General features: G+C 40.8%; 1 protein-coding gene across 7 annotated transcripts in view; it reads left to right on the top strand.

The window, feature by feature from the left end:
- Nucleotides 1–12846, top strand: part of RALGAPA1 (Ral GTPase activating protein catalytic subunit alpha 1) — a 5382632-nt gene that overhangs the window by 2932006 nt on the left and 2437780 nt on the right. For all 7 annotated transcript variants that reach the window (XM_044074134.1, XM_044074135.1, XM_044074129.1 and 4 more), the window contains one exon: nt 58–274. In XM_044074134.1, coding sequence (XP_043930069.1) covers nt 58–274 — 217 coding nt within the window. The remainder of the gene's footprint in view (nt 1–57; nt 275–12846) is intronic.

Genomic DNA, 12846 nt, shown 5'->3' with positions numbered 1-12846 from the left:
TTAATGGCTGTACATTTACCATATACTGTAAACTGCTTTTTGTTTCTGGTATGATAGACTGGAACAAGACGAGGTAGCAGCCCTGGCAGCTTGGAAATTCCAAAAGATTTACCTGACCTTCTGAACAGGCAGAACCATATGCGTCCCGCTGATGATCCTGGTGTCCCCTCAGAGTGGACTTCACCTGTGAGTGCTAGCAGCAGTGACCTTATTAGCTCTGATAGTCATTCAGACTCATTCAGTGCATTCCAATATGATGGGCACAAATTTGAAGGCAAGTATAATTTTAATACTTGTTAGTACTGTTATAATTTGTTGCTGTATTACTTGAAAAGTAAAATAAAATAACAGAGCCTTGTGATGCGATGCTTCTGTTGTTTACTTAGCACTTGAAATGTTTTAATGTTTTTTCACAGTCCTGTATTTTTTTCATCTTCCCTTAAAAGTTTGATAACATGATTGTAATAAGGCTAGTAGAGTTCAGAATATATCCAGGTGGATTCCTATCAGTTGATCAGTTTTCAGAAACTCAAAATTCATATGATCAAGACAATATGATCACATTTTTGAAAATTTGAAGTTTTTGAATGACAATCACGGTACAAGGATTGGGAAGTTTGCACTTTTCTTCACCGTAGTGTGATCTCTGAGCTGGTGTATATAATTTGTAGGGGGTGCACAGGGGCTTGCCCCCTCCTGCGAAACATAAAAAAAAGTAGACTTTTTTTTTTTTTTTTTTTTTTTTTTTTTTAAATCTTGTTTTCAGAAACTTGAACTTATGGTCCCATCCGTATGAATTTCGAGTTTCTGAAAACTCGATCATCTAATATAGATCCATCCAGGTATATGTTTTTGGTTCCGTAGATATCAAAAAGGCTGATGTTCAACATTTGATCACTGTTACAATAACCTAAGATATTTGGGGTCCCATCCAATATGTTAGGCAGCAGGAAATAGAAAGGGGGTTGCCAAACCTAGGGATCTTGTGACTGGAAAGTTATCCAGAGACCTTTTAGCGGTGTTAGAAATATTTCTGAAATTCTGAGAAAAATCTGTATACAGCAGGGGAATGTGAGAAGCAAGAAAAGGACAACTGAAACTCAGACGACCACCATCTTGGAATCCACAACTGGAAATATTTATGGAAAACTTTAATATGCCAAGATAGGAAGAATAATAAATACCTATGATGGTTGGGGATAAGATAAAAATGGTGATTTTGTAGTCAAGCAGCAGGGAAGTCTCCAGAAACAGATGGTTACCGTATTCCTGTGGAAGTTAGGAAGGAAAGTGTGACAAAGATTTGGAAGGTTTTGTTTAATAATATTTTAAAAGGTGGGGCAATACCAGCATCATGGAAGAAAGCTGTGGTGGCTGTACGTCTCAAAGTTGGTAAGGACTCTTCCATTCTGAACCATGACTATAAAGCATTTATATCTGTACTAGATAGGAAAATGGCTAAGCTGTTATTTATTTATTTAGTTATTCCAGTCTGAAGGTCCACTGGGCTTAGGGGGCCCATTTTCAGTGGAGGCCCGGGGAGAAAATCTCCCCAACACAAAATTTACTTACATGAATAGTTTCAAAGACAGTTTGCATTACAAACAACATGTTGCATTCAAAAAAGAAAAAAACAATCAATCACAGTTTTGTTCAGGAGAAAAAGACAGGCATATAGCATAATAGCAAGATTTTACTGTTTAGTTACATATACAATCTACATTTGAGAGCGAGGTTAGGAAGGTAAGAAGGTTATCCAGGAGTAAAGGGGGAGGAGAGCTTGAGAGGTATGGGCTGAAGAGTACAGTTGCATTTCCTGTTTAGATAGAGGTAGGAATGAAGCTGAGTTTTAAAGTAATTAAGGTTGTCACAGGTCCTCAGTGTGGAGGGCAGAGCATTCCAATTTCTAGCTAGGGAAAAGGGTAACAGAAGCTGACCAGCTGGGCGCTTGGGTTTTTGAATGGTAATCAGGTTTTGGTGGGTAGATCTAAGGGTTCTGAAGGTGGTATATGGTTGTAGTATATTGGATAGTGCAGGGCAGTTAGTGGGTTGGAACAATCATTTGTAGGCTGTGGTGATTTGGAGAAAGTCAAGTTCATTGGGGAGTTCAAGCCAGTTTAATGAGTGAAGGGAGGTGCAGTGATGAGAGGAGGATTTGTCATTGGTGACGAATCTGAAGATTTTGTTGCAACATACTTCCAGTTTGGAAGTAAGTGTGGAAGATAAATTAGTGAGCAGAGGAGCACCATACAGTAAAGAGGGAAGGAGATAGGTTGTGGCGAGTGTTAGTCTGGTGGTAGGAGAGAGGAAGTGGTTGTTTCTGTAAAGTAGGCCAAGTTTTGTGTGTGTTTTCTTGATGTTTAGCTGGATATGAGTGTTAAATTTTAGGTGATCATCAATGGTGACACCAAGAAGTTTGGCGGAGGGTACAATCTCGATAGTGGAGTTGTTAAGGCTGGTAATTTGAAGTGAGTTTTTATCAAGAGGGGAAGATTTTGAGGGAGGGAATAGAAGGATCTTAGTTTTGTTGGCATTTAGTGAGATGTGATTTTGGAGCATCCAGTTTTTGGTGGTTGAGAAGGCAGTTTGTGTCAGAAATTGGAGCTCTGTTAGGTTAGTGGTGCAGCAGATCAAAGTGGAATCGACAGCGTATTGCCCAATTTTGGTATTAGGTATGGCTTTGCGGAAGTCATTAATAAAGATATTGAATAGCAATGGGCCAAGTATGGAACCTTGGGGTACTCCATTGGGGGTAGGAAGGAAATTGGAGGTGGCCTGGCCCCATTTCACGGCTTGGGACCTGTCAGAAAGATAGCTGGAGAACCATGAAAGAGTTTTTTGGGAGAGGTTAAGATTAGAGAGATGGTGTAGTAGGTGGGTATGGGAGATGATATCAAAAGCTTTAGATAATTCCAGCAGAATAGAGGATACCATATTACCAGAGTCACGGGCTAAATTGACAGAATGTAAGAAGGAGAGAAGGGCAGAGTTGGTACTGTGTCCTGGGTGGAAGCCGTGTTGGGTAGGAGAGAGTAGCTAGTGTTTGGTAAGGAATGGCAAGAGCTGCAGGTGGATGCATTTTTCAAGAAGTTTGAAGATTGGGGGAGAGGATGGCTATGGGGCGGAAATTGGAGACGGTACAGTTTTGCCACCCTTGTGGAGTGGAAGAATAAATACAGTACGCCATAGTTTGGGTACATAGGATTCAAGTAGTGATCTATTAATCAGGATGCTGATAGGCAGAGCAATAACGTCCGAGGCTATTTTTAGGAAGGAGGAAGGAAAGCTGTCAGGGGCATTGGAGCAAGGCTTTAGTTTAGAGAGAAGTTTCTTTATTAGGTTGGTGGAGACGGGTTTGAATTCGAAAGAAGGTGGGGGAGAGGGGAAGATTGAGCAGAGAGGGGTGGAGGGTTATTGTTTGGTAAAGATCTTGGATAGCTCAGCGATAGAAGAGGTGAAGAAGGTATTGAATAGTGAGGCAATTTCAAGGTCAGATTTGCTGGTGTCAGGACTGGCGTTGTTTTTTGTACCTGGCCTAAGGAGGGAATTAATAGAGTTTCAGAACTGTTTGGGGTTTTTTGCATGAGTTGTTTGTAGTTTGATGTAGTAAGACTTTTTATCTCTAATGACTTGTTTTTTGGATAGGTTTCTCAGCTGTTTATATTTAAGCAAGATTTCTGGCTGTTTGTATTGGAGGTAGGCTTTCCAGGTTTTATTCCTTTGTAGCATAATCTTTTTGGTAGCTTTGGTGAGCCATGGGGTCGTCTTAATTTTAACTCTCTTTGTTCTTATTGGAGCTAGGGAGTTGAGGACAGAATGTTGAATTGAAATAGTCAATGGCTGCGTCTAATGGTAGAGTTTTTAGGGGGTTCCAGTTAATTAGTTTAAGGGAGTCAGAGAAAGTAGTAGGGTTAAAGTTAGATAGGTTACGAGTATGAATGTACTGGTGAGAGTGTGGGGAAGTGGGTGTAGCTCGAAGGGTGAAGGCAGGGAGGTGGTCTCCTAATGGGTCAGGAATAACACCAGATTTTATGATTTTGTTAGGATGAGATACTAGGGTCCAGTCAAGTATGGAGCCTGGGGTGGTTGGTTTTGTTAGGTCTAGTAATGAAGTTAGTAAGTTGAGTGAAGTTAAATAGGTTGATTGTTATGGTGGGATTAGGGTTAATGATTTTTTTCCCAGTCAATATTTACATCTCCCATAATGTAGGTTTCTAGCTTAATATTAGAGGCGGTCCAGGAGAGGATGTCTTCCAGGGTATTGGTGTTGTTACCAGGGGGAATATAGAGGGAAATGATGCAGATGCTTTTATGGTTGTTTATTTTTAGTAGGCCAGTTACAAGTTCAGCATTATTGAAAGAAGGGATGTGATTAGGGTAAGAAGTGATGGACAAGTGGTTGGAGTAGATTAAAGCTACACCACCACCTCTTCTACTTAGGCGGTCAGATTGGAGAGAATGAAATCCAGGGAGAAGGAATTCTGAGTCACTTATGTGAGGTTTTAGCCAGGTTTCAGAGATGGCTACAATGTCAGGTAAGTTGTGATTGAGCCAGGCATGAAAGAGGGTTAATTTATTTTTTAAGCTTTGGGGGTTGATGGTGAGGAAATTTAGGTATTTACTGGTGGTTTTGTTATTGGTGCTGGGGTGGTTTGTTGGAGAGAAGTTTGGTCCTGGATTGGGGTGAATGTCGCCGGCTAAGCAAAGGTAAGTGAGATGGGGAATAAGTTTATTAGGTTTGTACTTAGAAGTGGCTGGTAATGAATGGGTTTAGGTTTGTAGTATTTAATAGTGCTTGGGAAAAGTTTTACTTTTAAGAGAAGGATAGGGTGGGAGGGAACTAAAGAGGCAGAGATGTTGTGGAAGTGGGCTGTAGGGGGAGGGTGAGGAGGAAGAGGTGGAGGGTGTAAATGGAAATCAGTATAGGAGCTGGCATGGTAAAGAGGTAGTAGAAGAAGGATGAGGATGGATGGTAGAGATAAGGATTTTAGGAGCAAGGGAGAGCATGGTAGTTGGAGTTAAGTGATAGAGCGGAGGGTAATGGGATATTAGATGGGAGGGGGTGTGGTAGTGAGAGTCAGGTAGGTTGTAGGAAGGGGGAGGGGGAAAGGTGTATGAGGATTGGTTGGAGGAGAGGGAGGGATATAATATATATAATAAATATGTCTAAAGAAAAATGTTACCGGTATAAATTCGTCAACAGCTTCTTGTATAGTGTACAATGACAGAGAATTTTGCAAGGCTTTTTTCAAAAACAAAAAATGTGCATAATATAAATTATCAAAGACTGTTCATCAGTTTCTGCAAAAATTATAAAAAGAATATTTCACAGCACATCCTAATCATAAACACTTGTACATGAATGTTTTTTATACAAAAAAAATAACACAACCAAAAAGGAGCCTTCTTATAAGCCAAACCATTTTTCCAAATTGTCCGAAAAGACACTAACAGGCCAAAAGCACTCAAGTGAATAAAGTGCTCACAAAGTTCAGAAAGAAAATGGCTTCTTCATCTGCCCGTAGCTCACAACAGGCTAATTTAGGTTCCCAAACATTGAACAATGTCTTCAATAATTGTAAAGGAAAATGTTCCATGAAGCTGCTAAATCATATAAGTATATGTACAAAATAGATTTTATAAAAAATCAACTTTCAGAATTGTAAAAAGCATGAACACAGAGGAACCCTCTTCTTATAGGCCAACCGCCAAATAATTGAAAGAAACCGCTCCTTAGAAATGTCCAAAAACAGACCCTAACTGATTAACAACTCTAAATCAGATGTAACACTCACAAATATGAAGAAACACCTTCCTGTAAGTTGAACACCAAATTAGAAGTGGAAAACCGCTCCTTCATCCCGCCAGGGCTCACAGCAAAACACTGTGATGATGAGAAGCGATATAGTTCCCAAAAATACAGTTACTCTTGTGTCTGTGGTTGAAGCAGCCCACTACAGGCATTTACAAACACCAAATACACCACAAAAAAACTTTTCTGCTTCTTCAGATTCCATATATCGGAAACCAGGTGTAGTCACCAACTGTAGCAGCCCACTGCAGACATCCACAGACACCAAATCTACCACAAAAAACGTTATCTGTTTTTTCAGTTACCGTATTTTAGGAACTAGTCTTATAAATGAGATAACAGTCCCAAAAATGAAAGATCTTCCAGTGCAGACCTTAAATAAAAGAAAAGGACTCTCGACTAGAGAGCTGAAAAAACGAGCCCTTCTCCTTCAAACACCACCTGCAGAATGAAAGTCCAAAACAGCAACACCCACAGTCTGAGCAGAAGCTGTTGCCAAAAAAGATTGATATGGATGAATGTACTTTTGTGGAGAGGAGGTAAGCATTTGACAACATTAATAAAATGATGATTCAGTAGTAAACAGAGCATAAGAAGACCCCATTATTGTTGGTGGGGCTTGATGCAGAGAGAGCAGTTGACAGAGTTAGCTGGGATTTTATGAGTAGGAGAATGGTAGCACTTGCTTTTCCTGATAGAATAATGCAGTTAATTAGGAAGATATATGAAAGATCAGAGGCAAGAATCAAGGTGTGTGTGGGGGGTCCTTTCTGGCAAACTGTGTTTGAATAGAGGACCCTGGCAGGGTGTCTTCTCTTCCCTTTGTTAATTTATTTATACTTAGAGCCCTTGGCATAGCAAATAAGGGACTCTTAACATTCAAGTGTGTAACTGGTATGGTACTAAAGAAAAATTAGCCTTATGCGTAGATGATGACATTTTGTATTTGATAAATCCAAAAAAAGGATACTTGTTTTGTGAAACATTTTAAAAGAAGTTGCATTTTTTTTTTCAGAATGTAAAATACATGAAGATAAAACAAAGGCTCTAGCAGTAAATGATGTTCCAACTTATGAATTGAGTCAGACGTGATAGAATGGAGTATTTACATGTTTGGATTAAAATGATTGTATTATGACAGCTAAGGATTTGTGGGAAGAGACTAAACAAAATAAAATACAAAAATTTAAAACCTGGAAGCTGTTGGTTGTGGATATGAATAGTAAGATACATGCAATGAAGATGATTCTAATCCTTTAATAGTGTATACTGGTCAGGGAGAGGAGAAGCTGTGAACCATAATTAACAGAAAATTGAAGGACTTTATTTTTGAGGAAAAGAATTAAGTGGGACAGGTTATTTCTGTCCACAGACCAATTTTACTTGGGAGTAACAGATTTGAATGGAAGCTTTAAAGACATAACACAAGCAGAAGACTACAAATTAAAGGAAAAAGAATTTATATTGATGTGGTTCACAAATTAAGGAGAAAGTAGGATTTTAGGTGCAGGCACTTAAGGAGAATTGTAAAGCCATAATGAATATTATATTTAAAAAGTAGCAGAAAATATTTTGAGAACTAAGCAGATATGGGAATGGAGAAAGGAGATTTTACCAACAGGAATGACTATAAGTAGGGGTACAGAAAACAGGCAAGAGGGAGCTGGAATTCATTGGAGAAAGTTCATAGGTAGGTACTAGGCTATTGGCCCTAGGGCCTATACAAGTCTAGCCAAAAAGGTACCCTGGCTTTCGCCACCCAAGAAAATTATTTTCCTGCGCCCCTGTCAAGCAGAGCCACAGAAGTGATCCCTGGGGTGAATTTCCTATTTCCCATCCAATCATCCAGATTTTTCTTGAGTGCTAATGAAGAGCTCTGTTTGACATAGATAGGTAGTCTGTTCCAGAGTATGGGAAGTCTCTGGGACAGGAATCTATCCCTCCAGTATGTTCTGTTTATTGTGGTGACAAGGTTTAGGTCCCTAGAGCATGTAGCTCGGAGGGATTGGGATTTCTTTAAGTGGAGCATGTCCAACAGCTCTGGGTTTGACATAGCTTTGTATGTTAGGCAGAGATCGTCTCTGAGTAGGCAATATGTGATGGAGTAAAGCTGGAGTTTTTTGAGACGTCTGTGTAGGGCATCTGTTTGAGGCCAGTAATCCTCTGTGAGGTATTTCTGCTGCCTTTCCAGTTGTAGATGTCTTGTGAGATACAAACCAGAAGGGGAGTTGTACTGTGTAATGGGTCTAATGAATGATGAGTAGAGGGAAACAATTACCTCTTTTTTTCTGGATGACAAACCTTTTGTGATGAGGTGTGCCATGTAGAAGGATTTCCTGACCACTGTGGTGATGTGATTATCAAAGGAGAGACTACTGCCCACCTGTGTCCCAGGGTCTGTTATCACACTTTTGGTGTTAAGTAGACTACCGTCTATGTGGTAGTTCATGGGTACAGAGTTTTTACCAAAAGGGATGACAATGCACTTTTTGGCATTGAGCTTGAGGCCATGGCTTTGACACCAGACATTTGTCTCAGTGAGGCCCTTTTGTAGGATTCCACATCGTTAGGAGTTTCGATTATGGCTCCTAGTTTGCAGTCATCTGCAAAATTAGTTAGCCAAAGACCTTCTGTGTTAGCCTGTACTTCAGAGAAGTAGAATACCAAACAGGAGAGGACTCAGGACTGAACCCCGTGGTACTCCACTTGTCACTGGTCTGAAGTCTGATTTGGAGTCTGCTACTTTCACAGTATGGGTTCTGTCAGCAAGCCAGTTGGCAACCCATCTTGTGACATAGAGATTTATAGCTAGTTTAGTGAGTTTATCTATAATTGCAGCGTGGGGGATGGTGTCGAATGCCTTGGCGAGATCTAGATAGGCTGTGTGAACCACCTTACCCTCATCTATGGCTTTGGTGACTGCTTCAAAGAAGTCTATCAGGTTTAGGAGACATGATCTGCCTTTTACAAACCCGAACTGTGTGGGGTCCAGTGTTTGTAGATCTCCAATGTCTTTGTTTATGAGTTCCATGATGATACGTTCCATGACCTTGCAGACCAGTCTCATCAGGCTAATGGGGAGGTAGTTCCCGGGGTCTGTCATGGCTCCCCCTTTGTGGAGTGGGATAACCGTCACAGTGCACCATTCAATAGGCACAAAGCCTGAGGTGAGGCTATGATTGAATATGGCACTTAGGTGATGTGCCAGTTCATTCTGTAGTTTGTGCAGAAGGCAGCCTGGGAAGTTGTCAGGTCCCATGGGTGTTGTGTTCTTGGCTTTGGAGAGTGAAGTTTTTACCTGTGCAGCCATGATTACAAGAATTTTGCATTCTTCCAGTATAGAGATGGGCCTTTTATGGGGTGAGAGAGGGGTAAAGTTAGAACCGAACCTATCTGCCAGGATGTTGGCAATATCAGTTGGTTCTGTATATTTAGTGCCACTGTGCTGTAACTCAGAGCAGATCTGATTGTTGCCATTGAGATTTTTGAAATAGCTATAGAATGCTTTGTGGTTGTCTTTAGAATCAGTGATGATTTTGTTTTCATAACTAGCTTTGGAGGATTTTATGGGATCTCAGCTTCTTACTGAGGCTGACCAGGGAGTTCCTCCAGTCATGGGATTTTACTCTTTTTGCAACAGTTTCTTTCTTCTGTTGTAGAGTTTCTTTATGGCAGAAGACCACCAGATTGGCTTCCTTTTTTGGAGGATAGCATCTTGGTTCTGTTAGGGATAGCATGATTCATGCACTTATAAAGTGCATTTGTATAGGATTCAGTAGTCGTACCTCTATTGTCCATCTGCTGCATGAGTGTCGTGAAGTTTGCCACAAGAAGCGTGAAGTTGGCTTTGGAGAAATTTTTTACAGTTGTTTCCCTAATTGGGGGGGGGGGGTGGATGTCTAGGGTGATTAGCTTGTGGTCGGATCTGACCAATGAGGAATTGACCTTTGGTGTGGAGCACCGGTCGCCCATGTTGGTGATGACCAGGTCTAGGATATTGCTGCCCCTGTTGAGTGTGTGGATAAGTTGATCCAAGGCATTGGAATTTATGAATTCCAGAAAACATTGAGCAGAAGAGTTGGTACTTGAGTAGTTTTCCCAGTTAATAGTGAGGTAGTTGAAATCGCCCATTATTAGGGTGCTGGGTTGTACCCTAATATTTTCAAGTATATCAAGAAAAGAGGAGTGGGAGTCCTGGGGCATGGTGGGGAGTCTGTAGCAAGCTACAATTTGGATTGCGGTCTTGCCCAGAGTTAGTTGAACTTGGATAATTTTGGATGTATTATATTGAGCAACTAGCTTGGAGGTGTGAATATCCTTAATGAATATGGACATGCCTCCGCCTTTAGTTTTTCGGTCTAGGTTAGGTGGCCAAAAGGTGTGGTATGAATTATAGCCTGGTAATGCAGGGGTGCCCTCTGGAGCTTTGAACCAGGTCTCTGTCACTGCACAGATGTCGATGTTCTCCATTTTAAGAAGTGCCTTGAGTGAGTGCATTTTGAGGTTTAGACTTCTAGCATTGAGTAGCATTACCCTCAGATTTTGCTTGTTTGTACCTGTTATGGTGGTGAATTTGTCATTTGAACCTTGTCTAAAAAGGGCACTATAGGGTTGGCAATAGCCTTTGCCAGTATCTGGAATCCCAAGTGCAACAGGAGCAGGCCATCTCTGGCAAAGAATCGTGGTCTGTCGATCATGTCATCCCAGGCAGACAGATACTGGATTCCCGTAGAATGACACCAGAAACTTAGCCAATTGTTGAAGTCAATCATTTTGTACTTGTACTGTGGTATCATTCTGAGTGATGGCAGGATGCTACTCTGAGCTAGGATCATACCTGCCTGGGCTAGAAGATAGGAGAGCTCCTCCATGTCTCTTTTCATGTAGTCCAGGGAGGTACTTCTCAGGTCATTCACACCAACATGGACAATGACAGAGTCATATTTTTACCTGAGTGACCTGAGTGCATGCGTTATGTGGCGCATCCTGGCACCAGACAGGCAGCTGACAGTAACTTTCTCCTTGTTTAGCCTGGTGAGTGGAACATCAGTGTGCCTGACTCTAGAGTCACCTATGACTAGAGTGTTGGGTACGTTATGCCTTATGGGCTATAGTTGAATGGCGCACTGAGTTTGTGGGCTGTGTGTCATTTGGGTTGTGTTGGGAGGTGGAGGTTGCTTGCATTTCTACTTTGGAGGTCTCGGTTGTTGAGCGAATGTAGGCGTGTGTTTTGTGCTTCTATGTGGGTGTTTTGGTGGTGTAGGTTTTTTGGGACTATGTGATGAGTGTGGTGTGGTGCAAGTGCTTACCTTCTCCTCTTGACTGTGTAGTCCAGTCTTGGGTGAAGAGAGCTTTGCTTCCAGTTTGGCTGTATAAGTGCATCTCTCACAGGTTGTAGGGTTGGGTGGTAGGAGGAGAGGGTTGTCTGTGTACATGAGACAATTGCTGCATTGCCCCAAGATGCCCAGATTCATCGGGTAGAGAGGAGAAAATACCGGGAGCTGACCTTTAGACATGCCTGGATAGGTGCTTATTTATTAAGTACTAAAAACAGTTTTCCTCTTGTCGAGTGAGGAAAGTTGAGTGCTGTAGCAATTTATAGCTTATTTAGTGCTTACAACGAGTTCTGAACAAGTGTTTTCAGTAAAGTGGAAATGGAGAAAGCTGGAACATAAGTTAATTCAAGGTTAAGAATCTGAGTGGGTTGGCGTTCACAAATGTTTTCTATTAGATTGAATGAACTAATGACACTAGACTGGGAGGAATGTCACAGATCAAATATACAGTATGGGCGGGCAACTGCAAAGCCACCAAGTATAAGAACATCACAACAATAGGGAGGGTGGGTTGGAAACTATTACAGCTACTAGCTGTAGCCATTAAATGAAAGTTTTAAACAGATCAAGGAGTAAGCAGACTCTAGAGAATGCTTTTAACTGCAAACAGACTAGACTAGAACACAGAAACTTCAAAAAATCAAAAATGCACAGAAAGGCACGGATAGAGCACTCAAACAGAAAATACAACTCTCAGTATGAAAAAGTGGTTAAGTTATTCAGTAAACATGCAGTTAGAGTAATGAAACAGTATCTAGCAAAGAAACGTACAGTTAAAACTATAAAACAGTACATAAATGCAGTGAAACCGTAATAAAAGCTTTATAACAGTGCAAAATGTAGTAGATTAACTGTATAGCACAATAATAAGCATTACAGAAGTGCAATTCAGTGAAATAAGTGTAAGAAATAACTTATCCTGCTCTTGGAATTTTAAGGAATTTCTGCTTAGTTTCAGTAATGAATTACCATCCACAGCCGTATGGTTAGTCAAAGTTTTGAAATCAGATAACTGGGGGGGGGACTCAGTACAGTGGGATGAAGCCAAACAAGAGTTTGGACTGCAGGTTGGATATTACCTTCCCTTCCAGGGATTAATAACAAGAGTATAAGCAGAGAGAATGGAGCATAGGAATGTTAAATGACACCAGCTTTAGTTATGTTTATGGTTGAGTGTAGAACAGAAGCCACAGCGAAAGGAAAATAAAGATTATTAGTAGAGCAAATAAAACAATGCATTGATAACTAGAGGACTCGATCAGAAAAAGTTAGATAAGACTGGGTAATGAGAATGGAGGGGAAATGTACAAATAAGCAATGGGAGGATATTTGTATGGTTCCCTAGTATGCAACCAAATCAACAAGGTTTAGGATTTTTGCTTAGAATCATTTGCATTGGTAGTTTTATACCTCAAGTAGACGTCAGTAAAATGTTCCACAGTAGACAGCAGTTGCTGCAGGTCTGATGAGAAGGAGGAGTACCTAGGAACTTGTGTTTTGGGTATGGAATGAGTTGACAGAGTTTATAAATTCCCTGCAGAGTATCAGAAATGTTGGGGGGGAGCAAATTTTTTAAATTTAGGAAATGCTTCTGGTGAGCTAGGAGATTAGACACTGAATTGCCTAGACACTGTAAGGCCTTACGAAGTATAATGCTGTTAGCTGCCAAAAAACAATTGGTACAAAATGGAAATCAAA

Source organism: Protopterus annectens, chromosome 6.part0 (genome assembly GCF_019279795.1).
Source record: "Protopterus annectens isolate FY-2018-M chromosome 6.part0, PAN1.0, whole genome shotgun sequence".
NCBI lineage: Eukaryota > Metazoa > Chordata > Ceratodontiformes > Protopteridae > Protopterus > Protopterus annectens.
The sequence above is the reverse complement of the archived record's forward strand: the minus strand, read 5'-3'. Positions and strand labels throughout refer to the sequence as shown.